This window comes from Muntiacus reevesi, chromosome X, assembly GCF_963930625.1.
Source record: "Muntiacus reevesi chromosome X, mMunRee1.1, whole genome shotgun sequence".
NCBI lineage: Eukaryota > Metazoa > Chordata > Mammalia > Artiodactyla > Cervidae > Muntiacus > Muntiacus reevesi.
In genome coordinates, this window is record NC_089271.1 from 142,368,981 (window position 1) to 142,396,700 (window position 27,720).

The window sequence follows — 27,720 nt, forward strand, 5'->3', positions numbered from 1 at the left end:
AAAAGAGACACAGAAGTACAGAACAGACTTTTGAACTCTGGGGGAGAAGGTGAGGGTGGGATGTTTTGAAAGAACAGCATGTATATTATTTATGGTGAAACAGACCACCAGCCCAGGTGGGATGCATGAGTCAAGTGCTCGGGCCTGGTGCACTGGGAAGACCCTGAGGAGTCGGGTGGAGAGGGAGGTGGGATGGGGGACCGGGATGGGGAATACGTGTAACTCTATGGCTGATTCATGTCAATGTATGACAAAACCCACTGAAATGTTGTGAAGTGATTGGCCTCCAACTAATAAAATAATATTTAAAAAAATAATAATAATAAAAAAAAAAGATACTTGTTTGCCTCATTACTGATATAATGAAATATTTCAATTCATTCAGCAACTAATTTATTAGGTGCTAATCACTGTGCAAGATGTGAAAACACAGAAATAATTAAGACCCAGCCCAGACTCTGCCCTCAAGGAATGCCCAGTTAATGGGGGAAAAATTTAGAAAATCATGAATTATAATACAGTGTGGAAAGCACTGCAAGTGGTATGCACAAGGCACCATGGAGACACAGAAAAGTGGCACAATCCAGCCTAGCCTGTGGGAGGGGGTTGGAGGATCAAGAAATACCTATGAGAGGAGCAAATACTTTAGTTCTACTTAAAAGGGTATTAAAAATTGAACAGGAATTAGGTGGATGAGGAGAATCAGAGTGGGGAGAGCAGGGGGCACTGAGGAACAACCTGTTCATGAAGCAGCCTGTGCAAAAGCCAGGAGGCAAGAGAGGGGAGGCTTCAGTTGAGAAACTGTCAATTACTTGCTATGGGCTACTTTATAACACTGGAAGATACATATCAAACTGTTAACAATGGTTATCTTCCAGGTAGGAGGGAAGGGTTGGATTATAGGGAGACATTTACTTTCTAGTATTTAAAAGATCAGAAATTATCAGAAAAAAATAGTGTAAAAAACTTTAAAAACATAGTACATGTTTATTATAAATAAATTTTACCATAGAGAAAAATATAAAGAATAAAATTTTTTGAGAAAGTACTGTATCCTTACCACCCAAAGATAACCACTGTTAAAACTTTGGTATGTAACTTTCCAGATTTTAAATGCATGCATACTTATAAGACACTTGCTCCTCAAACAAAAAGGTATGGCCAACCTATGCAGCATATTAAAAAGCAGAGACATTACTTTGCCAACAAAGGTCCATCTAGTTAAAGCTGTGGTTTTTCCAGCAGTCATATATGGATGTGAGAGGTGGACTATAAAGAAAGCTGAGCACCACAAGAATTGATGCTTTTCAATTATGGTGCTGGAGAAGACTCTTGAGAGAGTCCCTTGAACTGCAAGGTGATCCAACCAGTCAATCCAACCAGTCAATCCTAAAGGCAACCAGTCCTGAACATTCAATGCAAGGATTGATGCTGACGCTGAAGCTCCAATACTTTGCCCACCTGATGTGAAGAACTGACTCACTGGAAAAGACCTTGATTCTGGGTAAGACTGAAGGCAGAAGGAGAAGGGGATGACAGAGGATGACAGAGGATGAAATGGTGGATGGCATCACCTACTCAATGGATGTGAGTCTGAGCAGACTCCGTGGTTGGTGATGGACAGGGAAGCCTGGTGTGCTGCAGCCCATGGGGCCACAAAGAGTCAGACACGGCTGAGTGACTGAACTGAATACTTATATTAATAGCATTATATCTTCCCTGTAACAAATGGAATCACAGAAAGATTTTAAAGAAAAGAAAACATCTTCTCAACTTCCCCTCCAACTCCAACTCCCAAACACACCCAGCATTTAGGTGTGTGGTCTATATGCTTCCACTCCTTTCTCCAAGATCATAGAAACATATGTATGCGCACGCACATGTGCACACAGACGCACCCGTGCATGTGTGCATATGCACCCGTGTGTGCGCACACACACACACAGAAGATTTGCACATTTTACAAAAATAAAGTGAAGTCGCTCAGTCGTGTCCGACTCTTTGCAACCCCATGTACTGGAGAAGGAAATGGCAACCCACTCCAGTATTCTTGCCTGGAGAATTCTGTGGATTGAGGAGCCTGGTAGGCTACAGTCCACTGGGGTCGCAAACAGTTGGACACGACTGTGCGACTTCACTTCACTTCATACTGTAGCCTACCAGGCTCCTCCGTCCATGGGATTTTCCAGGCAAGAGTACTGGAGTGGGTTGCCATTTCCTTCTCCAGAGGATCTTCCCGACCCAGGGATCATGCCTGGGTCTCCCACATTGTAGGCAGATGCTTTACCGTATGAGCCACTGGGGAAGTACCTATTTACAAAAATGGGACCATAGAAAACATTACTACTTCACATGCATTTTGTCATTCAGTCCTCATCTTAGGCCCATAGACAAAAACTGAGACAGTCACAGCACATCATATAGTAAGTGGTAAAGTATTACTCAACCTGAGAGCTGTCGGGTTTATCTTGTAGGCTTGGAAATACCATCAGAAGTTTAGACACAGAGTCAGATCTTTGTGACAGGGTATAGCAGGAGACAAACCTGGCGCACTACGGCTGCAGGCAGGGGGTGGGGGGACGGTGGTGGTGGAAGAGGTGGTAAGCACTGGAGGTAAACAAATTCAAGACACAAGCATGTTTCGGGGTTGGATATGGCCAGGATTTATGACTATTTGCGGTGATGCGGGATGAGGCAGTAGTCAGGTTCCACCTCCTGCCTCCAGGGGGCAGCCGAGGCCACTGAGAGATGGGGGCTGTGTCCTGTTCTAGAATATTCCATCTCTAGGAGGGTCTGGACCCTGAATGGGACAAACCATTATGGTGGGGAGCTGAGAATTTTGGTATTTGATTATAAGCGCTTCATGTTCTTGGTTCTGAGTCTTTTCTGACCACTCCTGTTTCTTCCCACCTTTGAAGATTTGCAACACTGTAGGACGTTCTTTTATGTCTGGCGGGAGGGGGGGCAGGGAAATCTTCATGCACCCCTCCCACCCTCGCGGTTTCTGGAAGTTGGAACATTCCCAAGGTTAAAAGCCTCGAAGGGTGGGCCAGCGCTTTTCTTTCGCTGGCGCACTCAGGGAGGAGAGGTACCTTTTGCGAGTGGTAGGCGGTTTTTTTGGCCTGTACTATCACTAGCCAGGAGGTGAGGCTCGGTGGGAGGTGTCCTGGGGCGGGACAAAGGGTCTTTAGGAGGGTGTGAGGGACGGGGGAGGTAAGCGGAGAAGAGGAGACTCAAGGGGTGGGGGAGGGGAGGGGGACTGATAGATTTATCCCCGCAGAGCCAGCCAAGCCCCAAAGGCACTCAGTCGTCATGGCCTTGAAATCTGAAGACCTCGGTAGTGGGTTCCGACATGGCAAAGTGATGGCTTTCATCAACGAGAGGATGTCCAGGCACGCGAAAGGCCCTGAGTTCTACCTTGAGAATCTGTCTCTGTCGTGGGAGAAGGTGGAGGACAAGCTCAGGGCCATCTTGGAGGACCGTCTGGTGCCCAGCCAGGCCAAGGAGGCCTGTGCCTGGAGCACCCTGGCCCTGGGCGTGCGCTTCGCCCACAAGCAGAGCCAGTTACACAGACACAGGGTGCAGTGGCTGCACGACTTCGCCGGGCTGCACAGGTCAGCCTCGCAGGCGTTGACCTCAGACCTGAAGTTGCTCGCGGCACAGTACGAGGTGGAACGCAAGGAGGCGGCCTTCCGGCTGCAGCTGATCCAGGCCAGCCTGGTGGAAGTGCAGAAAGAGCGGGACTTCCTGAAGTGGAAGCTCTTCAAGGCCGTAAGATTACCGTCCCCTGTCCCCCGTCCCGCCCCACCCATTCAGTCCTGCCGCGCACCCCCCCACACCCCGATTTCAGGGCAGGTCACAACTCTGCTCACTTCTTTCCAGGAGCTGCGGTCTGCCCAGGCGCCAGTTGCAGAGGGGCCAAGCCTGGTCACTGCCAGTGGGGCTGGAACAGAAGTAACAAGTGAAGAGGAAGAGGAGGAGGAGGCAGGGGCCACTGCTACTACTGCTGCGGCTTCTGAAGCCACAGGAGGAGGAAGACAGGAGGATGCAGAGGGAGCGGAAGCTGCCGAGGGGGCAGAAGATCTGAGTATAGACCTTATGCAACTTCTTAGAATTGTAGACCAGAAAAATTACACTTCTGGCGGGCAGAGTGAGGTAGATTTCAGGTCAGTGGAAACAGCCATGTATTCTTTGTCTGGGATGCTCAAGCCCGAGGCAACAGTCTCATCTGAACCCCTTCCTGTCCAGCTCCCTGCCTCATTCACATATTCATACTCATGCCCCTCAGCCCCCTTCCCAGACGCACCAACACCATCCCCATCCACATCTCTACCACAAGCACCGTTCACAGCAGGAGCTTCATCTCAGACATCTCCCCACTGGGGATCCTCTGATTTTAGCTTGTGGTCTGATGGAGGGATCCAGGGAGTAGACCCTCAAGAAGGAGACAGGAGCGATTCTGATCCCCTTCAGCAGATAAGACTTCCAATATTTAACAGACCTGAGAATTGGGACTGCCCTTGGTGTAAATCTGTGAATTTTTCACTGAGGGGTAGTTGTTTCCACTGTGGAAAGTGTATGTGACTATAGAGCCCTCAAGTGAATTCAGAAATGTGAAACAGCAAAAATATATCCAGAGGGGGGAAAGGTGGGGGTGGGTGGGTGGTGTGAAGTCAGGGGAAGAGTGGAAGAATGAGGTTGGGGGAGATGGGGTAGGTGTTGGGGACGATTACACCGTCCCCAACACCTACCCCATCTCCCACCCTCGTTGACCTCAACCCTTTGTGTTCCAGGGGCTTCCCTGGTGGTGCAGACAGGAAGGAATCTGCCTGCAATGCAGGAGACTCTGGATCAATCCCCTGGATCAGGAAGATCCTCTGGAGAAGGAAATGGCAATCCACTCCAGTATTCTTGCCTAGAGAATTCCCTGAACAGAGGAGCCTGGCAGGCTACAGTCCATAGAGTCACTAAAAAGTCACACACGACTGAACGAGTATCCACACCCCAGAACTGCTGCAGTTTCTGTTTGTATTTCTTTTCGCAGCTCTAGTTATCTGTTGGAACTGGGCAGCCAGTATATAACACTCCCACTCCCTACCCCCGCCCCCACACTAAGCTGTAGATGATTGGACCAGGAATGGACATTTGACCAATCCTGAGCCAAATGTTCTCACATGGGACATGTGACCCATCCTAAACCAAATATTCTGAGAATCTGAACAGAGACAGATTCCATAGTTCGGATGGTGTTGGGAAGTGAAGCAGTGGATCACTGGGATCGGGGTCAAGGTCACACTCATGAACACCGAGGCCACAGCTGAGACCTGGCTGTGGGGGAATAGAACTGTGTGCTTTACAGAAGCCAAGTGTTTTTTAGAGAATGACACTATGAGGGCCCAGGGGGCAGAGAGGCACAGAGAAGCAGAGAAGAGTTGATCCTGTGACCCCAGAGATGGAGAGTGACAGCCTGATCACTTTTCCACTTCCTGCAATTTTGCTGAGTGAAAATTCATAGCGATCCTCTTTTCTTTAAGCTGACTTGAGCAAGTTCTTGTTCTGGGCAACCAGATTTTAGCCAAGCCAGAAGTTTATACCAGAAGAGAAGTTGCAAACTGTAAACCATCAAAAAAGATGTTGGAACTGACTGGTGAGGTGCATCAGGGAGTGATGGGTAGTGGGGATTCCTGTATCCCAAGGCTCCAGGAATGAACTGGACAAAAAGCTTATTCATGTTCTGAGTGAATTACATAAGAAACACTTAAAGCAGGCCTGAGGTTAACCCTGGGCTTACAACAGGGCAGAGATTCACCACCCCTAAGGGAATCCCTCAGGGCTTTGTTCAGAGGACGCCAGCGCCAGCTGCAGACAAAGACTGGTATCGTTGTTCAGCCTCATGAGGAGAATCCTCCCCAGTCCCCACTTCCAACTGGGGACAGGCAGATCTGAACAGGAAACTTGTGCCACTTTCAAGGTGAGTCAGCAACTGAGAGTGCCTGAACGGTTTGCTGGTCTAGACCACTGAACAAAGGATGATGCCATCCTGAGATTTTCTCCCCCCATCACCAGATTACAGTGGGAGGGGAGTCTGGCTACAAAGCTCCTAGTAAATTCAGAAATGCATAATGGAACTTAGCCTGATGGGAAATCAATTCCCAGAGGGTGGGAGTAGAAGGGGGAGGATGGTGTGCATCTCCCCATCTGATGCCTATAAGCTGTGTTGAGGGAAGCTAAATGTATGTTTTAGCCCACAGATGAAAGGATGGATCAAACTCAGACAGAGAAGCCCTGGACATCGCCTGGGAACTGTGGACCTAGGTACTGAAGCTGTCATAACCTGGGACACCTCTGCAGTAACTGGATGTGACTTTGAGCTATATCCGGTCAGAGCAGATGTTAACAGTCATCAGGATTAGAGGCAAGATCTGTATCCTCCACTTGTCAGAAATTTCTTTGGGCTTGTTTATATCTTAGGAACTGTTTCCAAATCTCACAACTCTTTGACATTTGAAATTAGATAATTCTTTGTTTCAAGAGGCTGTCCAATATACTAGGATGTTTGGCACAATCCCTGGCCTCCACCCACTAGATGCCAGTAGCACCCCACCCCAACACCCCACCAAAACAACTCTTGACAACCAAAAATATCTTTATATGTTGCCACATGTCCACTGGAGGGCAAAACTGCACTGATTGGGAACCATGGAGGCAATGAAATACTTAGGAGTAGTTGAAACAAGGGGAAGAGAGTTGCAAAGGGTGGGACACTAAGGGAGGAAAAGTGTTCATTGGGTCTGGCAACGTCTGATTTTTAAGCCAGTCTGGGTGGGGGGGTGGGCAGAAACCCAGTTGCAAGGACTGAGGAGTGAGTAGAAGTGAGGAAGTGCAATTACTGAGGGGAGGCTCTTCTTCAAGGACCCTTGACTGTGCGGTAGATCCTGCATACTGTATTGGAGGCATGTCCACTGTACTATTCAATGAAAAAATATGAGTGCCATTGTGTCTTTGTGTGTGAAATAAACTCCCATTAAGTTCTGTGTGTGTGTATGCTATGTATGTTACAGATTTATGTGTGCCTTATGCTATAGATTTATATTTGAATATGCAAAAGAAAGACGTCTGGGAAGACATTTAGCAAACAAGCTATTAACTAGGGAGGGTGGTGGGATCCAGGATTAGAGGATGGGAAGCAGATAGGTATATGGGGTTGGTTGGGGTATGGGGCAGTGGGATGAAGAGCCTTTATATCTTTATATACTTCTGTATTGTATGAAGTAAAATAAATGCTCACAAAAGTACAAAAAATAAAAAGTGAATTTACTGGCATGGGTGGGTTTGGAAAGACCACCTCTTCCTCTGGGACAAGAGGGAAGGAAAGCAGACATGAATCTGTGGGGAGGAGGTGAGGAACCAAGGCAGCTCCTATTTGTGTGTTTATGATGTGGACGGACTAGACAAGGGGACCTGAGAGTGAATGAGAATATAGGTCAGGGTGTGGGGTGGGTACTTCTGAGTAATTGCACTTGGGGAATAACTGAAGAGGAGGGTTGGGGTGAGGAATGGAGGGAAAGAAAAGGAAACCAAAGGGAAGACTGGGAGTCTAGAAGGAAAAGGCGGGGAATGGAGTAAGGCAGGTCCAGGGCACCAGACACAAACCCCTAGGTATTAGAGCCTGACACCCACTTGCTACAGCAAAAAGCAACACATACCAAAGGGGAAGAGGCAGGAAGGGTTGGCAGAGTTCTCTGCCTGACTCCCTACCCCTTCTAGGCTTGTAGCGTATCTTTTCTTTTGCTGCTCTGCTATGAAGAAGCTCAGTGCCAGTTATACTTTGTTTTCAAGTCCAATCAGATGAAAGAACAATTCGCAGCAACCCAGTTACTACCTGCAAATACCTAAGAGTTTAAAGCAAGGTCCAACTTACTTCAGGTTTTTTATTTTACAGTATGGATTATGCAGTGCTTGGCAAAGCAAGCGTAGTGGAGAGACTGGCAAATTGTGCAGCTGGAAGGGCCTAAAAGACGAGAAAGCAAAAATAAAAGTATTAAAGCAAAATTTTAAGTAACAGGCTTATTTTGGCTTCTATTGCCATCTTAGTACTAATTTACAAAAACCTTAGGAATTAATACCCCATTTTGCAGATAAGGAATCAAGGCACAAAAAGTAATTTGCCCAAAGTCAAATAGGAACAGAATGAAGTTAAGTATTCAGGTCTGTCTGACTCCAAAATCATGGTATTGTGTCCCAGGCACTGAGGTAAGCACTTTACACACAGTTTATTTTATCTTGTCCTTAATCCAATGACTGGTATTGTAATCCCCATTTTGCAGATGCTCCAAGAAGTCAAGTGACTTGCTTAAGCTATCTGTACACTGTAACTGATTCTTGGCTGTCAGTACTCAGAAGAATTAATGACAATAATTGAGAGCTAGGAAAGTTCGATACAGTTGACCATTGAACAATGTGGGGACCAAGGGTGCCACACCCCTGCAGTTGAAAACCCACATAAAACTTTCGAGTGAGCCCTTCTTATCCCTCCATATCGGAGGTTCTTCATCTGAGGATTCAACCAGCCTCAATCCCGTAGTACACATTTATTGAGAAAAATCTGTACAGTTCAAATCTTTATTGCTCAAGGATCAACTGCAGTACACTCTCACTTAGTCAACATGCCTTGAAGAAGAGGTTTTTGCGGGCTTTTGGTGTTTTATTTGGTTAAATTTTGAAAAGAATTTTAGCCCTCTGATAAAGGTAATGGGTTGAGGGGTGGGGACTCCATCTAAGGCTGATTTTCTGGAAACATCAAATGAACAAAAACCCCTTTTTGTTTCCATCAGTGCTTATTGTATATTGTGTATATTGTGCTCAGTATATATTGCCCATTATTTTACTTTATAATATACAGTTGAATTGAAGCTGTCATGAATTCATGAAGACACAGTAGCCAAGTTCTTTCATAATTACAAGTCCAGGTAACTTCTACCCCTTCCTTTCTGGTCCCAAACACAAATTCTTGCTACACCTCCATGCTCCCCTCACTTCCCACAAACACACATACCCCATGCTCAATTCTATCTCTATGCTACTGCCCACTGAGGAACTAACAATTACCAGAGAAAAGACTCGGGTTAACTCATTTTCCAAGTTGAGCCTTCTGCCCACTGTCATCCTTCTCAAGGTCCCCTACCCTTCACCTGACTCCACAACTAAAAGAGGCACTGTCCATATTAACCTGAGTATTGAAAACAGACTTTGACCAGTGGCATTTTTCTTGAGTCAGTCAGTAGAGCTGTACTTTGCAGTATACAGAGCACATATTGTGTAAGTGGTTTACCTAAGCCTCTCTGAACTCCAGCTCTCAACTCTCCACATAGGTGTCAGTTTGGCAGAAAGAACGCAGGCTTCATAGCAATATACACAGGAGTGCCTTATAGCAATATATACAGAGTAAGCTCTGTCTGTTACCAACCTGGAGCTCTCTGAGGCCTCAGTGATGAAATACATGTAGAGAAGAGTGAGGACCAATTCAACTTTAAGTTTACAACCTTTTCCAAAATAGTTGTCCAACACCAAAATAGCAGAGTGCTCAATTATAATCCTAATGATTAATATGCTCATAACCTTTTATAATTATACAACACCTTCACAAAGAGACAGCGAAGACTAATAGACACACACAGTGGCTAGCACAGTGCCTGGCACGTAGTAAGTGCTCAGAAATGTTAGCTTTCCCTCAGTGTCTGCCTAGGCCAGTGTTCAATATGCAATACTCAATCCTTATTGTGTTGACTGGCATACAATATGAAAAGCAAAGATAATTCATTTTATTTATTGACAATGCTAGAAATGATCTTATGCCTGAATACTTGAAATAAAGAAGAAGGCCAATCATTTCTGTAGGCCGAGACACTGGTGAAAAGACATTAATATACTCACTGATTAAGTGTCAACATTGGTGGCATGAATGCTGAGGCTTGACCTTCCTCCTCAAATCCAAGTAGGTGTTGACACTTCAGAGACAATAACAGGTGACTATGACTGCTTTTCACACAGAATGACATAGCCAGAATGTCCATTTTTGTATACATAGGTTGAAGCAATATAATTGACCCTAAATCATTAATTATCCTTTTTGCATATTCTTCTTGAGTCTCATACAAACAGTGAAACAAGTCCATCGGCTCAATCTGTAACCTATAAGATTTATCCTTTATTTCTTTCTCAGTCCACTTCAGTAACTCTTCTCGAAGTCCTGGAGACACTTTTTCCCCAAAGGTTGTTTGCACAGCCTTTTCCTTTCCTTTATATAAGAGGCCAAATAAGAACTGTATTGTTACTGATGAAAACCCTTTTCCATACTGTTGGAAGATTTCTTGCCATGTTTTCCCCACTTGATCAAAAAACATCCAGCTGCTGTCATTCTTCAAGGTGTAGAACACAGCAGTCAAGAACTCTTGGAAACTGAAGTGAAGGAAAGTGTAGACACCGACAACTCCTTCAACTTTTTTCAAAAGGTGATTGAGAAAAGTGCAATTGGTATCATATACTCCTATCCCATGTCTTCTGAGGTCACTGACTTCAAATAGGACCTGCTGGTTCTGTAGTCCTTCTGCAGCCAAAGAGCAAAGGCCCCACAGGCAAATTTGTCCCTTCCACACTGAGATACCTGTAAGAGTGTTGAGACACTTGGAAAAGTAAAACAAGATACATATCAGTCATAGTTTGACATGATCTCGTAAGAGTCCTGCCTCCATCTTCCTGTGACTGCAGGACTCTACAGATCATCCAGGAGATGATGGGAAGAGAAGACATAATGTCAAGGCCTTCATTTTCTCGCAGATCATAAAGGACTCTCATTGCTTCTTTAGCACCTGAAAACTGACTCAAGAAATATGCTCTTCTTTCAACATTTGTAAACCACAGGATCTCTGTTTGGATAGGTTGCTTTAACAGAGAGTGAAGTTTCTTCATGGTCCTAGGCTGAGCAGTTATCAGGAGGGAGGATTCAGGGAACAGTTTTGTCCTCATGAAACTGTGTAAGAGAGTCTCTTCTAGCTTCCTTTCCAGGGGATTGGTACTAAGACCCTCTTCCTGGTCACTGACAAGAGTACTGAAGCTCAGGAAAGTCATCAAGAATGAACAGAAGCTTCTCTGGATATACAAGAATAATGTCCATGATTGGTCCACCTGTATCTTGAAAAGTGTTATTGATCAGGTCAGAACCACTAGGGTTAGCAAAAGGGCCATCTCTCTGCAGTTGACATAGATGAGATAGTCAAATCTTCCTGGAGTAACCACTCCTGCTGCCCAGTCAAACATGAACTTATGTACCACAGCTGTTTTCCCAATCCCAGCACATCCCTGAAGCACCACAGTTTGGGATGAGATAGAACCCTCTTCATCAGGATCAAACACATGTTCCATCTCAATAAACTTATACTGTTGAGGAATTCTGCATGGTGGCTTTTCTGATATACAGTGTTTTTTTTTTTTTTTTTTTTACAACAAGCAGTCGTGTCTCTATATGTTTGCCATGATGATAACATCTATCGACTCCTATTTTTAGGTATTTTTCTTTTAGATGTTTTCTAAATACTTCCTGGTAATCTAATAAGGTGACACCAAGAGTTAATAATCACAGAATCCTAGACAACAATACAAATAACAACTATAACTAATACTACCATCACCTCTATCTCCACTCAGATGTGTCAAAGGCTCCTCAAACTTCATGCATCTGAGCTCTTGATTTCTATTCCACTTCCCACTACCCACTCTCCCGAAAAAACAAAACAAAACAAAACAAAAAACCCTCCTCAGACATCTCGTCTTGGTTAAATGGTGCTACCCATTTTCTCACAAAAACGTCAGGAGTCATTACTTCTTTTACCCCCTTGAATCCTCCATATCCAATAAGCAAGGCCTAGCATTCATACCTCCAAAACAAGCCTCCAACCCACTTATTAATCACTGCATCCTCAAATACCACCCAAGTACAAGGCTCTTTTCTAAACCAGTGAAACAGTCTCCTACTCATCTACTCTTGCCATCAATAGCTCCTCTCCACACAAGCAGCCAACATGATTGAAAAATGTCAATCACATCATGTCATTGCCTTGGCCCAAAACTTTTTAAGAGCTTTTCATTGCACTTGTTATTAAATCCCAAATCCTTACCTTATACGACAACCCGGGCCCTATCTGTCTTTGCTCCCTAGCCTTGTTTTATATCACTCTCATTCTCAGTTTCTATACTAAAGCCATACTGGCTTTTTTTAGTTTCTCACAAATGCCATGTTCTTTCCCACTTCAGGACCTTTCCACCAGCTATTCTCGCCACGTGGAAAATACTTTTTTTTTCTGCTCTTCCCATGGAGAAATACTTTTTTCATGCTCTTCCCTTCTCATCCTTCAGATCTTAAACATTACTTGCTAGGAGAGGACTTCTCTGACCACCCAATTTAAAGCAGATCCTCTCTACTATACCCTTTCCCGGGACTCCGTTTTCCCTTTGTAGCACTTACCACAATTTACAATTGTTTTGTTTCCTTTTTTTTTCATTATCTGTCCTTTCCACTAATCTATATGAAAACAGGGATCTTATCTGTCTTCTTCATCATAGTATCCTAAGTTCCTAGCTGGTGCCTGGAACATGGTAGACACTAAATAAATATTTATTGAAAATGGCTATAAATGCTTGCTTTTGATTACAAAACAAGCCATTTATTATGCCTATTCTGTGTCAGATACTATACTAGGCCCTTTACATATATTTTAAATTTAATTATCATAATAATTCCATGAAGTAGATATTATCCACATTTTACAGTTGAGGAAACTGAAAACTTACAGCCAGGGTTATATGTTAATGGGTGTGCAATCTGTGCTTAGGCCTTGTGCTCAGAGGATCCATACATTCTGTAATGCACTGCTGTTCCCATCTTGAAATTTTTAATAAGTTTTGAACAATGAATCCTGCCTTTTCATTTTGCACCATACCCCACAAATATGTATCTAGTTCTGCTTATAGCACTAGGTAACTTGTCCAAGATTCATAAGCAAGTAAATGGCAGAGACTTAAATTAAGACTCAGGTTTGTCTGAGACCATGCCCTATGTGCTTAAATACTATACCACATAGCTTTTAACTTTCTGCAACTAAAATAAATAACCCAAGGAGTCCGTTATCAAGCTCAAACTTCTATTAAGTTAGTATCCAAGCTAGCATTTTCCAAATAAGTTTTTCATGGAACATTTGCAAGATATTAATAGGAGAGCTATGAAAAAGTTGTCCTGTGGTCAAATAAGGTAAGGCAAATCTATTCCATTTTTTAGTTTCTCAATGCATATTAGCATATGAAAGGCTCTGAGCAAATCAATGGCTAAAAAAGCACACTGTTTGACTTTTGTTTAATCCATATTTTCTAGACTTAAATGACTATGGAACCTTTTTTTAAAAGCAAAATTATTAACTTCTGGAGAATAGTGTTCTGTAGAATTCAGGTTGGGGAATGCTGATCTAAAGTGCTCTCAAACTTTTCTTATAAAATTTCATAAATAGATTAGGCTTTTAGGTCTCTGCTGCAATTACAAGCATACCTTGGAGATATTGTGGGTTTAGTTCCAGACCACTGCAGTAAAGTGCATATTGCAATAAGCAAGTCACACAAATGTTTTGGTTTCCCAGTGCATATAAAAGTTATACTAACTATACTGTAGTCTATTAGGTTTGCAATAGCATTATATTTAAAATACAATGTACATACCTTAATTAAAAAATACCTTATTGCAAAAAAATGCTAATTATCATTTGACAATACAGGGTTGCCACAAATCTTCAATTTGTAAAGAACCATAATATTTGTGAAGTACAATAAACTGAAATGCAATAAAACAAAGTATGCCTTTATTCAACTCTGGCATCCCAGTATGAAAGCAGCCATAGACAATATGTAAATGAATGAGCATTGCTGGTTCCAGTAAAACCCTACTTATAAAAACAGGCAGTTAGCTGGATTTGGCCCACTAGCTGTAATTTGTTGACTCTATCTAGATCATTTCAAAAGCAGACTGGTTTATTCTATCCATAAAATCCCGTATATCTGTTGCTTTGACCATCATCAGAGGTCCTCCGAGGATTTGAATACTTATTCTAAAGAATATAAAGTCTTATTTGTTATGACAGTTTGGGACTTCATGAACATTATAAAAAAAAAAAAAAAAAACCAGCCATTGTTTGTTGCCCAGTGAATATGGGGGAAGATATGGGGGAGAAGAGAGGATGAGTGGGGTTCACAGGAGGCACTATTCCCAAAACAGACAAGAGTAAAACAGAATAGACATCTGCCTATAAGCTTCTTCCACGAAAATGAAGCCAGAGAACTTGAAGCAACTGTGGGAAGAAGAGTTGGGGTTAACAGTATCCCAAATACACCTTCCTACCAAAACATGAAATACACACAAATTTAGCCACACTGTTACAGCCATTCATGCTGTTCCCCAACTAGAAACACAACAAAGAAAGCCACCTCACGTCTATTCTAACTGATTAAAAAGGTATTTTATAGCTAATGTCCAACATAAAGTAAACCTAAGATCTTTCCACACAATTATGAATATACTTAGGGTGTAAACATTTCTATTTATATGATAAATAAGGAAATTTTTAGGCGTGAACTTAAAAGGGCATTCATTATTAGAAGTGACTGTTTCTGGTGTTTTGTTTTCCATTGAACATTAACTTATTGCTTCTGTTGGAGCTCCTGTTGAGCTTAACTTGTGAATGAGAAAGAATAAGGCATTGCTGATATTAGTTTGACAGAAATATACAATAATCTACATTCAAATGCATACACACACACACATGTACACACATCCACATTCCTATAGGCTTTTAGTATTTGCACACCTTTGCAAGTAAGAGTAAGATATAGATGGGAGGTGTGACTAGGTGGGTGGGAGGAAGCAGAGTCTGGAGAGGCAGATATTAGAATTTCACAGAAGTGGGCAGCAAGTGAGTGGTCTGTTGAAGATAACCAGTTTCTATTCCCCATAGCTAAACATTTCTTGGAGTTCAGGAATCAGCCACAAGGGGAAGGACTTCAGCAATCTTCACTCTTTACTCTTTTGTGCTGTCTCCTGTGAAAATCTGTGGTTACAGTAAAAGGAGAGATTTAGAGTCTTTTATGATTATAAATGCTTTGGGAAACTATGGAAAACAGTATAAACAACAAAAACTTTCTGGTTTTTTCCCCCTCATTTTGGGAAACACAAAAGTTGCAGAGAGATTATAATGGGTAAATTCTGTATCCATGTTAATACCTTAAATACACATACCTATACACATACAACACAATTTTAAAGATTCAGAAAAATCCCAAATTCCATGAGAAGAAGTAGGGGGAAGAGAATGAAGATTATACCCTCTCTTACCTCATTTGGTTACTCACCTTTCTGTTCACACAATAAACTCCAGGTGCAAGCAGGTCCCATATTCTTTCGTTTCTTTCAACAGTACATCCTGGCAAATCAAGAAAACTGTAACCTAAAACAGAAATGATGACTGTAAGGCCTGGTGGAAGCCCAGAGTACAAAAGTAACTCAAGAAAGACTACTCAAAGCATTACAGAGCTGGGGAAATGAGAAGGCCTAATAACCAAGTATAGAGGTAGGGTGGGATTAGGAGATCACATGAAGACAGGCTAAAATTAACAGTCTTCAATTTGAAGACAAAAAGAAAAAAAAAACTAAACAGAAGATAAACTGTCTACACACTTTTGATGAGTACAAATATGAGGAATGTCAAATTGAGCTACAAAATACATTACCAAGGGAAGGATAGGGTTTAGGGAGTATACCTCTGATGTCTGTGGTCAAGATAAGAATGACTGTGTCCTTCTACATACAGCCAACTTGGTACCATTGGTAAAGGGAGAATTCTAAGACCACAGATTAGAATACTGTTATATAATAGAAACACTCTGGAGAGTTAGGAGATCCAAGCCCTAGTTCCATTTCTATAACTATCTACCTCTGTGGACCTTAAGATTCTTCTACTTTCTGAATCTGTTTTATTATTTCCAATATGGTGGAGAGAATGTTAGCCCAGGTTTCTTTCCAGGTTGAACATTGCAAGATCAGTTGTCTAAATCCCAGTTGCACATTAGAATTATCTTCACACCACCTTCCTGAAATTTTTTGTTGCAGTGTTACTTACCCATTTCTAATTCACTTGATGATTTTCTCATGTATTAGGCTTATTGTTCATTTACAGTCTATCCCCCTTTAATTGAATTATTGGCCCCAATTCTCAGCCTTTGCCATGAATTTGGCAGGTCTGCACAAAAGAAGTGAGACATTTTCCCACCTCTTATCTTTGAGCTCAGCTCTGAAATTTGCTTTGGGTAATAGCTTGTACACAGATGTGACTCAAGTAGGGGCTTGGAATATGCTTGCACAGCTGTACATCCTCTCTCTTGTGATTCTGCCACTGGCGTGACACGAGTCTGAGACAACAGTAACCTATCTGTAAAATGGTGGTGGTTTAGTCGCTAAGTTGTGTCCGACTCTTGTGACCCCATGGACTGTAGCCAGCCAGGCTCTTCTGTCCATGGAATTTTTCAGGCAAGAATACTGGAGTGGGTTGCCATTTCCTTCTCCCAGGGGATCTTTCCAACCTAGGAATCGAACCCAGGCCTCCTGTGCTGCAGGTGGTCTTCTGCATGTCAGGCAGATTCTTTACTGATTGAGCCACGAGGGAAGCCATCTGTAAAATATGGTGATAATAATAACTATTACACTGTTTTGTTGTGAGAATTAAATAAGGTGACACACATAATATTCTTAGAACAGGACTAAAGCAACATAAATAATAAATGTTAGAGAAAGGTAAGTTGGCATTTATTATAACTGACATAAAGAAGTTACATTCTATTAAAATCTCCACATAACTACTTCTTATGAGACAGAATGTTCCCAGCACAGTGTTACATTCCCACATTCTGGATTCACTTTCCAGTCACTGGGAACACCATGTCCTCTAAAAAGCAGAAAAAAAAATCTCTAGTTAAAATTACTCCAGTAAGCACCCCTGCCCTCAGATAATGGAACTGAAGAGGTACATGGTTGCTCACTTTCATTCTAGGCAATCTCTAAGATGTCTGTAACTTCAATTATCCTTACGACTTCTAATTTGTTTATCCCAGTCCAGCTCTCTTCTCTCAGATCCAGATTTTTCATCTTTAAAGGCTTAATCAAGCCACTTGGATGTTGGCACCTCTCTTTTTCTTATCTCTTTTGGTAACTACTGCTTGGTTTGTCCAGCATTCTTTCACTGACCTTGGTTTTGAAAAGATATCCCATATCTCTTAATGGAATAATCAGATTCTCTGTGCCTGAATTTTAAAACCTGAGTGGGGACTGTACAGATTGAGTTTCCACTACCCAAATGCCCCAAGCTTCCTCAGTTCCTGACACCCCTGAGGCATCATTTTGGAGCACTTCTTGTAGTTTGAAGCAACTCCAGTGTCCTTCCAAAAATCCCTATTTTCACTCAAGTTATTCAGAATCAATTTCTGTTGCCTGCAACTAAAGAACTCTGACATAGAAATTATACCAGAGACACGAACAACAAATGATCAGAAAGAGAAATTAAGAAAACAATCCCATTCACAGTCGCATCAAAAAGAATAAAATGCCTGGGAATGAGTCTACCTAAGGACAGAAAAGACCTATACTCAGAAAATTATATGCACTAATGAAAGAAACTGAAGATGACACAAGGAGATGGAAAGATATACTGTGCTCACTGATTGGAAGAATTTATATTGTTAAAATGACCATATTATCCAAGGCAATCTACAGATTCAGTGCAATCTCTATCAAAATACCAGAGGCATTTTCACAGAAAAGAATTCTAAAATTTGTATGGAAAAACAAAAGATCCCAAATAATTAAAATAATCTTGAGAAAGGAGAACAAAACGTAAAATATCATGCTCCTTGATCTCAAACTATACTACAAAGCCACAGTAATCAAAATGGTATAGTACTGGCAAAAAAACAGACATATACATCAATGGAACAACATAGAGTACCTAGAAATGAACCCACATTTATATGGGCAATTAATCTACAACAAAAGGAGGCAAGAATATATAATGGGGCAAAGATAGCCTCTTTGATAAATGGTGTTGGGAAAACTGGACAACTAATGCAAAAGAATCAAACTGGAATATTTCCTCACACCATATTAAAAAATGACTCAAAATGGATTGAAGACTTAAATGTAAGACTTGAAGCCATAAAACTTCTAGAAGAAAACATAGACAGTACACTTTGACATCAGTCTTAGCAATATTTTTTTGGATATGTCTAGACAGGCAAAAGAAATAATAGCAAGAATAAACAAATGGGACTACATCAAACTAAAAAGCTTTTGCACAGCAAAGGAAGCTATCAAGAAAAAGAAAAGGCCACCTGATGAATGGGAGAATTTATTTGCAAATAGTATATGTTGTAGGGGGTTATTATTCAAAATATACTAAGAACTCATAAAATTCAACATCAAAAAACAAATAACCCAATTAACAAAAGGGCAGAAGACCTAAATAAACATTCTTCCAAAGAAGACATATGGATGGCCAATAGGAACATGAAAAGATGATCAGCATTACTAATCATCAGAGAAATGCAAATAAAAGCCACAATGAGATACCACCTCACACCTGTCAGAATGGCTATTATCAAAAAGAGGACCAAGTGTTGACAAGAATATGGAGAAAAGGGAAATGTATAGAAATATCAAATCACTCTGTCGTATACAAGGAATTAACATAGTGTTGTAGGTTAATTATATTTCAAAAACAAACTCCTAGAAAAGAGATTAGATTTATGACCAGATTTGTGGGGAGAGGGTATTAGATGAAGGCAGTCAAAATGTACAAACTCCCAATTATAAATTAAGTACTAGGGATGTAATATACAGCATGGTGAAGATAATTAATACTGCTGTATGAAAGTTGTTAAGAGTAAATCCTAAGAGTTCTCATTAACAAAAAAATATTTTTTTCTATTTCTTTTATGTTGTACTGATATGAGACAATGTATTCATATCATGGTATGTAAGTCAAATCACTATGATATGTCAATCATATCACAATAAAACTGGAAAAAACAAAATTGAAAAAAAAGAAATTATAACAGAGAGTGAGTTACAGTCAACAGTCCTGTAGGGAACTATCAGTTCAGTTCAGTCGCTCACTCGTGTCCGACTCTTTGTGACCCAAATCATAGCACGCCAGGCCTCCCTGTCCATCACCAACTCCCAGAGTTTACTCAAACTCATGTCCATCGAGGCAGTGATGCCATCCAGCCATCTCATCCTCTGTCTTCCCCTTCTCTTCCTGCCCCCAATCCCTCCCAGCATCAGGGTCTTTTACAACGAATCAACCCTTCGCATGAGGCGGCCAAAGTACTGGAGTTTCAGCTTCAACATCAGTCCTTCCAATGAACACCCAGGACTGATCTCCTTTAGGATGGACTGGTTGAATCTCCTTGCAATCCAAGGGACTCTCAAGAGTCTTCTCCAATACCACAGCTCAAAAGCATCAGTTCTTTTGCACTCAGCTTTCTTTATAGTTCAACTCTCACATCCATACATGACCACTGGAAAAACCATAGCCTTGACTAGATGGACCTCTGTTGGCAAAGTAATGTCTCTGCTTTTTAACATGCTGTCTAGGCTGGTCATAACTTTCCTTCCAAGGAGTAAGCATCTTTTAATTTCATGGCTGCAGTCACCATCTGCAGTGATTTTGGAGCCCAGAAAAATAAAGTCAGTCTCTGTTTCCCCATCCATTTGCCATGAAGTGATGGGACTGAATGCCGTGATCTTAGTTTTCCGAATGTTGAGCTTTAAGCCAACTTTTTCGCTCTCCTCTTTCACTTTCATCAAGAGGATCTTTAGTTCTTCTTCACTTTCTCCCATGAGGGTGGTGTCATCTGTATATCTGAGGTTATTGATATTTCTCCCGGCAATCTTGATTTCAGCTTGTGCTTCTTCCAGCCCAGCATTTCTCATGATGTACTCTGCATATAAGTTAAATAAGCAGGGTGACAATATACAGCCTTGATGTACTCCTTTTCCTATTTGGAACCAGTCTGTTGTTCCATGTCCAGTTCTAACTGTTGCTTCCTGGCCGGCATACAGGTTTCTATAGGAAATACAGAAACAAGTAAAATAGCAACTCACAGAAGTAATCAGGCAAATCCAGAATGTAGGTGAGTCCACAGAACAAATGTCAGGTTTCTTCAACAAAAATATGCCATTAAAATGAAAGAGAGGATGTGTTGTTTTGTCTTAGCTTTTGGAACAAATCACAGTGGTAAAAAACATTTTTTAGACACCTGGAAATATCTGAAGATAAGATGAGTATTAGTATGAGAATCGCATTATGATGATTATGTGATTTTTTTGGTGAGGGATACTGAAATATTTAGGAGTTAAATCATATGATATTCATGATTAGCCTAAAATATCCCAGCACAAAACAGGGGAGGGGCATAGCTGAAACAAGTATGGCAAAATGTTGATGACTATTAAAGTTCAGTTATGGGTACATGGTTTATTGTGCTCTCTACTGTCATTTACGTTTGGAAATTATCATGACAGTTTTTTTAAAACTATCAGTGCAATTCAATGCATTAACTAACAAGTTAAAGGGGAAAAACTATGTCCAACTTACAGATGAAAAAGCAACTGATAACATTTCAAACCTATTCTTGCTTTTTAAAAGCCTCAAAAAGTAGGAATTATTAATAAAGAAAATTTATTGAATTTAATAAAGGGAAACTGCCAGAAACTCACACTAAGGATCATACTTGATGAAATTTTAGAAGCATTCCCACTAAACGGAAGGATGAGATAAGGATGTCTGATATCACTGTTGCTACTCGATCTTATACTGGAAGTCCTAGTCAATGCATTCAGATGAGAAAAATACATCTGAAGGTGGTATACAGATTGAAGCCAGAGAGAAAGCTATCAATGTTTGCACATAATCTGTTTGCCAACCTAGAAAATCCAACAGACTCAATGAACAAACTATTAAAGAAAAGACAAATTTAGTAAAGTTGTTGGACACAATTTCAAACATAGAACAATAGTTTTCTTAAGTGAGTAAAGTGAAGTCGCTCAGTCGTGTCCAACTCTTTGTGACCCTATGGACTGTAGCCTACCATGCTCCTCTGTCCATGGGATTTTCCAAGCAAGAATACTGGAGTAGGTTGCCATTTCCTTCTCCAGAGGATCTTCCCAACCCAGGGATTGAACCTGGGTCTCCCACATTGTAGGTAGATGCTTTACCGTTCGAGTTATCTTATATACCCTTAATTAGCTCAACAATAAAGAATCCGCCTGCAATGCAGGAGACCCAGGTTCGATCCCTGGATTGGGAAGAGCCCCTGGAGGAGGATGTGGCAACCCACTCCAGTATTCTTGCCTTGAAAATTCCATGGACAGAGGAGCCTAGTGGGCTATAGTCCATAGGGTCGCACAGAGTCGAACACAACTGAAGCGACTTAGCACAGCACACATACCCTTAATTACAAAATGAAAGAAGAAAATTCTATTAATAGTAGTAACAAAACTATCAAGTATCTAGAAATAGCACAAACAAGATATGTTTAAGATATTTATGGAGAAAATGATACATTATTAAAGGATTTAAAAATCTGAATAAACGGAGAGCCATGCCATATTTATTCATATCTCATTAATGTAAAGATGCCAATTCTCCCCAGCTAAAGCTGGAAATTCAACAAATGCCAATAAAATTCTTTATGGGAATGATAATCTGACTCTAAAGCTCATATTAAAAAGTAAATATGCAAGAATAACACAAAATTGGAGAACAAAGATGACTTCCATGTCAGATGTCAACCATTATAAAACTACAGAAATTTAAACTGTGACATGAATGCAAGTGTAAATAAATGGATCAGCAGAATCAAATAAAGAATCCTGAAAGAAACCTAAATATGCATAAGAATCTAGTATTGATTAAAGGTAGCATTTAGAAGTAAGTAGAGAAAGAAAAGAGGGAGGCATGTGGAAGGATATAGATTGCAGCACATTTTGTATTAGCACAAAACTTGGAAATAACCATGTCAATGGGGAAATGGCTACACGAATTATAGCATATCTATTCTGTAACTCTGCAACTGTAAAAAAGAAAAAGTTAGATTTACATGTACTAAAGTGAAAAGTTCTCACACATAATGGTGGGTGAAAAGTAGCAAGTAGCAGAACAATACATATAAGCATGATATCATCTATATTTTTAAATAATAACACTAAATAATACTATTCTCTGTGCATGTGTGTGTGTGTGTGTGTGTGTGTGTGTGTGTGTGTGTGTGTGTGTGTGTGTGGCAGAGAGACAGAAAAAGAGGTCTGGAAGAAGTTAAGTCAAACAGTGAGTAGGAAAGCCACAGTCATCAAGACAGTATGGTACTGGCACAAAGACAGAAATATAGATCAATGGAACAGAATAGAAAGCCCAGAGATAAATCCACAAACCTATGGACACCTTATCTTTGACAAAGGAGGCAAGGATATACAATGGAAAAAAGACAACCTCTTTAACAAGTGGTGCTGGGAAAACTGGTCAACCACTTGTAAAAGAATGAAACTAGAACACTTTCTAACACCATACACAAAAATAAACTCAAAATGGATTAAAGATCTAAATGTAACACCAGAAACTATAAAACTCCTAGAGGAAAACATAGGCAAAACACTCTCCGACATAAATCACAGCAAGATCTTCTATGACCCACCTCCCAGAATATTGGAAATAAAAGCAAAAATAAACAAATGGGACCTAATGAAACTTAAAAGCTTTTGCACAACAAAGGAAACTATAAGTAAGGTGAAAAGACAGCCCTCAGATTGGGAGAAAATAATAGCAAATGAGGAAACAGACAAAGGATTAATCTCAAAAATATACAAGCAACTCCTGAAGCTCAATTCCAGAAAAATAAATGACCCAATCAAAAAATGGGCCAAAGAACTAAACAGACATTTCTCCAAAGAAGACATACAGATGGCTAACAAACACATGAAAAGATGCTCAACATCACTCATTATCAGAGAAATGCAAATCAAAACCACAATGAGGTACCATTACACGCCAGTCAGGATGGCTGCTATCCAAAAGTCTACAAGCAATAAATGCTGGAGAGGGTGTGGAGAAAAGGGAACCTTCTTACACTGCTGGTGGGAATGCAAACTTGTACAGCCACTATGGAAAACAGTGTGGAGATTTCTTAAAAAACTGGAAATAGAACTGCCATATGACCCAGCAATACCACTTCTGGGCATACACACTGAGAAAACCAGATCTGAAAGAGACACGTGCACCCCAATGTTCATCGCAGCACTGTTTATAATAGCTAGGACATGGAAGCAACCTAGATGCCCATCAGCAGATGAATGGATAAGGAAGCTGTGGTCCATATACACCATGGAATATTACTCAGCCGTTAAAAAGAATTCATCTGAGTCAGTTCTAATGAGATGGATGAAACTGGAGCCCATTATACAGAGTGAAGTAAGCCAGAAAGATAAAGAACATTACAGTATACTAACACATATATACGGAATTTAGAAAGATGGTAACGATGGCCCTATATGCAGGGCAGAAGAAGAGACACAGAAGTACAGAACAGACTTTTGAACTCTGTGGGAGAAGGTGAGGGTGGGATGTTTCGAAAGAACAGCATGTATATTATCTGTGGTGAAACAGACCACCAGCCCAGGTGGGATGCGTGAGTCAAGTGCTCGGGCCTGGTGGGCTGGGAAGACCCAGAGGAATCGGGTGGAGAGGGAGGTGGGATGGGGGACCGGGATGGGGAATACGTGTAACTCTATGGCTGATTCATATCAATGGATGACAAAACCCACTGAAAAATAAAAAATAAAAAAAAAAAATTTGTCAACAACAACAACAACAACAAAAAACAAACAGTGAGTAGGGAGAGGGAAACTCAGGGAGGAAATCAAAGATGACCAAAGGAGGCTTTAGCCTTCCCTGTAACATTCTAATCCTCTAAAAGAAAAAAATGTGTTTGTGTGTTGTGCAATTAAGTCAATAAATAAGAGATTTAAAAGCTATATAATGATATCAATTAATTATATATGGTATAAGGACTTATTTATTCATATAATTGCATAGAAAGGCGATTGTAAGGATACTCACCAAACTGTTGACAATTTTTTCTTTGTTTCATTTTTTATGGGGGGGGTGGGAATGACAACTATAAAGGGAGCAGAAAAAGGAAGTTTCAAGATTTACTATCTCTATACTTGTGTACTGTTTTAATCTTTTACCTTAAAAATAAATATTATTGAGTAATTAAATAAAGACATGGAAAAATCAAAGACACACTGTTAAGTGGGAAAAACTAATTGCTATATTATATATATATATAATTTTATATATGGAATAATGTATACTTCTATTGCATTATATATGTATACATTTGCGCTAAGTCAATTCAGTCATGTCCGACTCTTTGCAACCCTATGAACTGTAGCCCACCAGGCTCCTCTGCCTGTGGGATCCTCCAGGCAAGAATACTGGATTGGGTTGCCATACCCTCCTCCAGGGGATCTTCCCGATCTAGGGATCAAATCCATATCTCTTACGTCTCCTGCATTGGAAGGTGAATTCTTTACACCACCTGGCAAGCCCATATATGTGTACCTATATATTCTAATGCACAAAAACAAAAATACAAATTGCACTTTCACAATTTATATAATTGTGCTGTTTATTTTATTACAATGGGCATATAGTTATGCATTATTTAAGAAACACTATGGTAATCATTTCTCAAAATATGCATATATCAAATTAATATGTTGTACATCTTAAACTGTATAATGTTATGTATCAATTATATCTCAGTAAAACTGAGGGGCAGAAGAAGCAGAAATATAGATAAATCTAACCATGCCATTAACCTAATGAAAACCCTTTAAGTAGGAGTATTCCCACTGTTCATAGGATAAAGCTCAAAATAATTAAGGGAACCTGTCATCCAGCCTCAGTTCCCAATACTCTCCCCTTGCTTAATATGCTCTAATCACAGGAGACAACTTTCAGTACTTCAAGTCCCTTGTACATGTTCTAGTTTCAGGTCTCTGCACATGTTGATTCTTCTACGTGGAACACTTCCTCCATTCATCCCTCCTCTATCTCCTTCTACTTTGGCTGATCCTTTAGTTTTCCTCACTTCTTCAGGAGAACCTTCTCTGACATTCAAGTCAGAGTCAGGTCCTCCTGTTATAATTACTTATAGAACCCTTATTTTTCCTTCCCAGGTCTTATCTTAATTTGCAGTTTTCTATTTATAGATGAGATTATTAATGTCAGTTATCATTACTAGACTGAAGCTCCATGAGAGCAGGACTCTTGTCTGTCTTGATGTATCCTGACATTTAGTAAGAGCTCAGTAAATATTTGTGAAATAAATGACTCCTCCCTGTTAATCAAGGTGGACTTTAGCTTGGCATTAGTTCCATTTTCCTCTCCATTCCAAGTATGTCATCAGATAAGCAACTTCAGTGATTATAGATGACTCACCCAACACCCTGGCCTCACTATCCATCAATCTCCTCTACTTCTGCAACCTCTGACCACATGCCACTTCACCTGTCAATTCTAACCATTACTGCCCTAGACCACCTATAAAACATGGAGATGCCCCACTTCAGAATTTCTGAACTCCACTAACCCAATCTCTAGCTACAACCTCTTGCCCCTATTACTTCTTGGTTCTCAAAATATTTAGTCCTAGTTCTCATCAAGATTTCCCATCCTTTGATTTCTCCTGTTCTTCAGCTCATTACCACCTCATTGCTTAACTCCCTATCCAGTCTAGATGCCATGGTACATCACTTTAAACACTCTTCTTAGCAGCCTCACTGTTCTAATCTATTTTAATCTTCCATTTCCCAAGCTACTGAGTTACTAAGGGCCACTCTACATACATTACTTCTGGAACTTCTCAGAACACCAGTATGAGATAGAGACCACCATTATCCCCTTTTACAGACAAGGAAAAGGATTTTTAAACAAGTGAAGTAGGTTTAAAGAAGTAGGTTTAAAGAAGGTTCATGTCTTCCCCGCCCCGCCACCCCCAACTCACTTCAAAAAACAAAAAAGAATGCTGGTTGGAAGCTGCCAGCCAGAGCTCCTCTGCCATCCTTTACTTCAGTCCCGCACGCTGGAGATGTGGATCTCCATCCCCTGCGTCCCTCCGCACGCCTTTCCTTTCTGCCCGCCTCCCCACACACGCCTACACGGACGCACCCCACACGCATGCACCTCCCCCACCCAGGCCCCCATGCACTCACCCTCTACACGTGCCTCCCCACGCACGCGCCGCACGCACGCGTTACGGTTCTCCAAACACATCCCCCAAAACATTGCCACACGCACGCGTGTCCCCCCGAGTCCCTCCGCGCACAGGCGCGTTCCACTCCTGCGCCTCAGACCCTGTCTCCACAGGCGCCGCCTAGGGAGCCTCTTCCCTCTCGCCTTTCCAGGGCGGGCCAGAGGAGACTGGCGGCCTGACCCTCCCGGCTCGTCAGCTTCTCGGGCAGCGAGGTCTCTCCCTGGCGCGCAGAGCTCGCCCCGCCTGAGCACGTGGCCAGCCAGTCCGACTGGGCCGTTGCGTCTCTGCTCACATCCCAGGAGTCACCGGGCGGGGGGGTGGCACCTCCCAAGCTCCGCCACCGGAGCCTTCGGACAGCGGAGAAAGCGGCCACTCAGTCGAAGGGAACCCCCTCGATTTCCCGTCCTAAGGAACGGAGTGGGCGGTAGGGGGTACTGGGTGCGGCCGGAGGCGTTGCCCTTCCCCACTGAGAAGAATGCTCACCTAGTTCCCAAAGCCAGTTTGCCCTTCTCGTTTCAGCCAGAGGGAAGGGAGAGCCAAAGTCTTTGGGTCTGAAAAGGGGAAATGACTCAGAGAGGAGGAGGCTCAGAGGGAGGGGCCGGCCTGGGAACGGGGGAGCATTGAGGAGCCGGAGGGGAAGGGAAGGGGGGGAAAAAGGATGGAAAACCGCGGTAATGGGCGGTCCTGATGGTGTCTAGCGCAATCCTGGGAATCCTGCCTGGTCAACCCCGAATCCGGGAGCCACTCGGCTGGATCTTTTCCTAGGTGCTAACTCCTTTACCCCGCGCCAAAGACATCCAGAGACAAGACCCTTGCTAGCAACTACCGGGCACCACGGAATCTGCTGCTCTGGGCAAGGGCAGAGGTATTAACTCTTCGTGTTCTTCGGAGCCAGTACTAGTCTAGCTCATAGTGTTACTGGGAGAATGTAAATGAGTTACTACATCTCAAGTGCTTAGAATATTGTCAGGGACACTGTAAGCAATCAGTGATGGCTCCTGTTATTAACAAAGGTGTTCATTTGTTGGTGGTTTGTCTCACCTCTGTATTGTAAGCCTCATTAGGGCAAAAACTGTATTTTCTTCATCACTGAACTCCAGCATCTTACACAAAGAAGCTATCAATAAATTATTTCTTGAGTTAATAAATGAGTGATTGAATGATAACTTGGACTAGTGGGTATGCCAAGACCTTCTTCTCTGCCACGTCAGAGGTGCATTTGTGGAAGTCTGAGGAAGAAGGGCTATGATTGGGAAAGGTGGC

General features: G+C 41.7%; 1 protein-coding gene and 1 long non-coding RNA gene across 4 annotated transcripts; one reads left to right on the forward strand and one right to left on the reverse strand.

Moving 5' to 3' along the window:
- Positions 1–3,312: 3,312 nt before the first annotated feature.
- On the forward strand, positions 3,313–4,394 carry TEX13B (testis expressed 13B). Its single transcript, XM_065916899.1, has 2 exons — positions 3,313–4,166; positions 4,301–4,394. Exons 1-2 carry the CDS (start codon positions 3,313–3,315, stop codon positions 4,392–4,394), a joined length of 948 nt encoding a protein of 315 aa, XP_065772971.1.
- Positions 4,395–9,804: 5,410 nt separating this feature from the next.
- LOC136154000 (uncharacterized) lies at positions 9,805–26,443 on the reverse strand. 3 transcript variants are annotated; one of them, XR_010660471.1, is made up of 5 exons: positions 26,417–26,443; positions 16,672–16,760; positions 15,445–15,539; positions 14,904–15,143; positions 9,805–14,387 (listed from the first exon to the last, which is right to left on the reverse strand). It is a non-coding gene; the product is annotated as an uncharacterized lncRNA (long non-coding RNA). The 3 variants fall into 3 exon arrangements; XR_010660469.1 differs by having other exon boundaries at positions 9,805–15,143; XR_010660470.1 differs by lacking the exons at positions 16,672–16,760; positions 26,417–26,443 and adding an exon at positions 16,362–16,640 and having other exon boundaries at positions 9,805–15,143.
- Positions 26,444–27,720: the final 1,277 nt, after the last annotated feature.

Bases quoted from the DNA above. Each gene is read 5' to 3' on its own strand.
- TEX13B (XM_065916899.1), top strand. From the start codon at position 3,313: ATGGCCTTGAAATCTGAAGACCTCGGTAGTGGGTTCCGACATGGCAAA. The intron at 4,167-4,300 runs GTCAGTGGAAAC...CCCCCTTCCCAG, and splicing joins CAGAGTGAGGTAGATTTCAG to ACGCACCAACACCATCCCCA.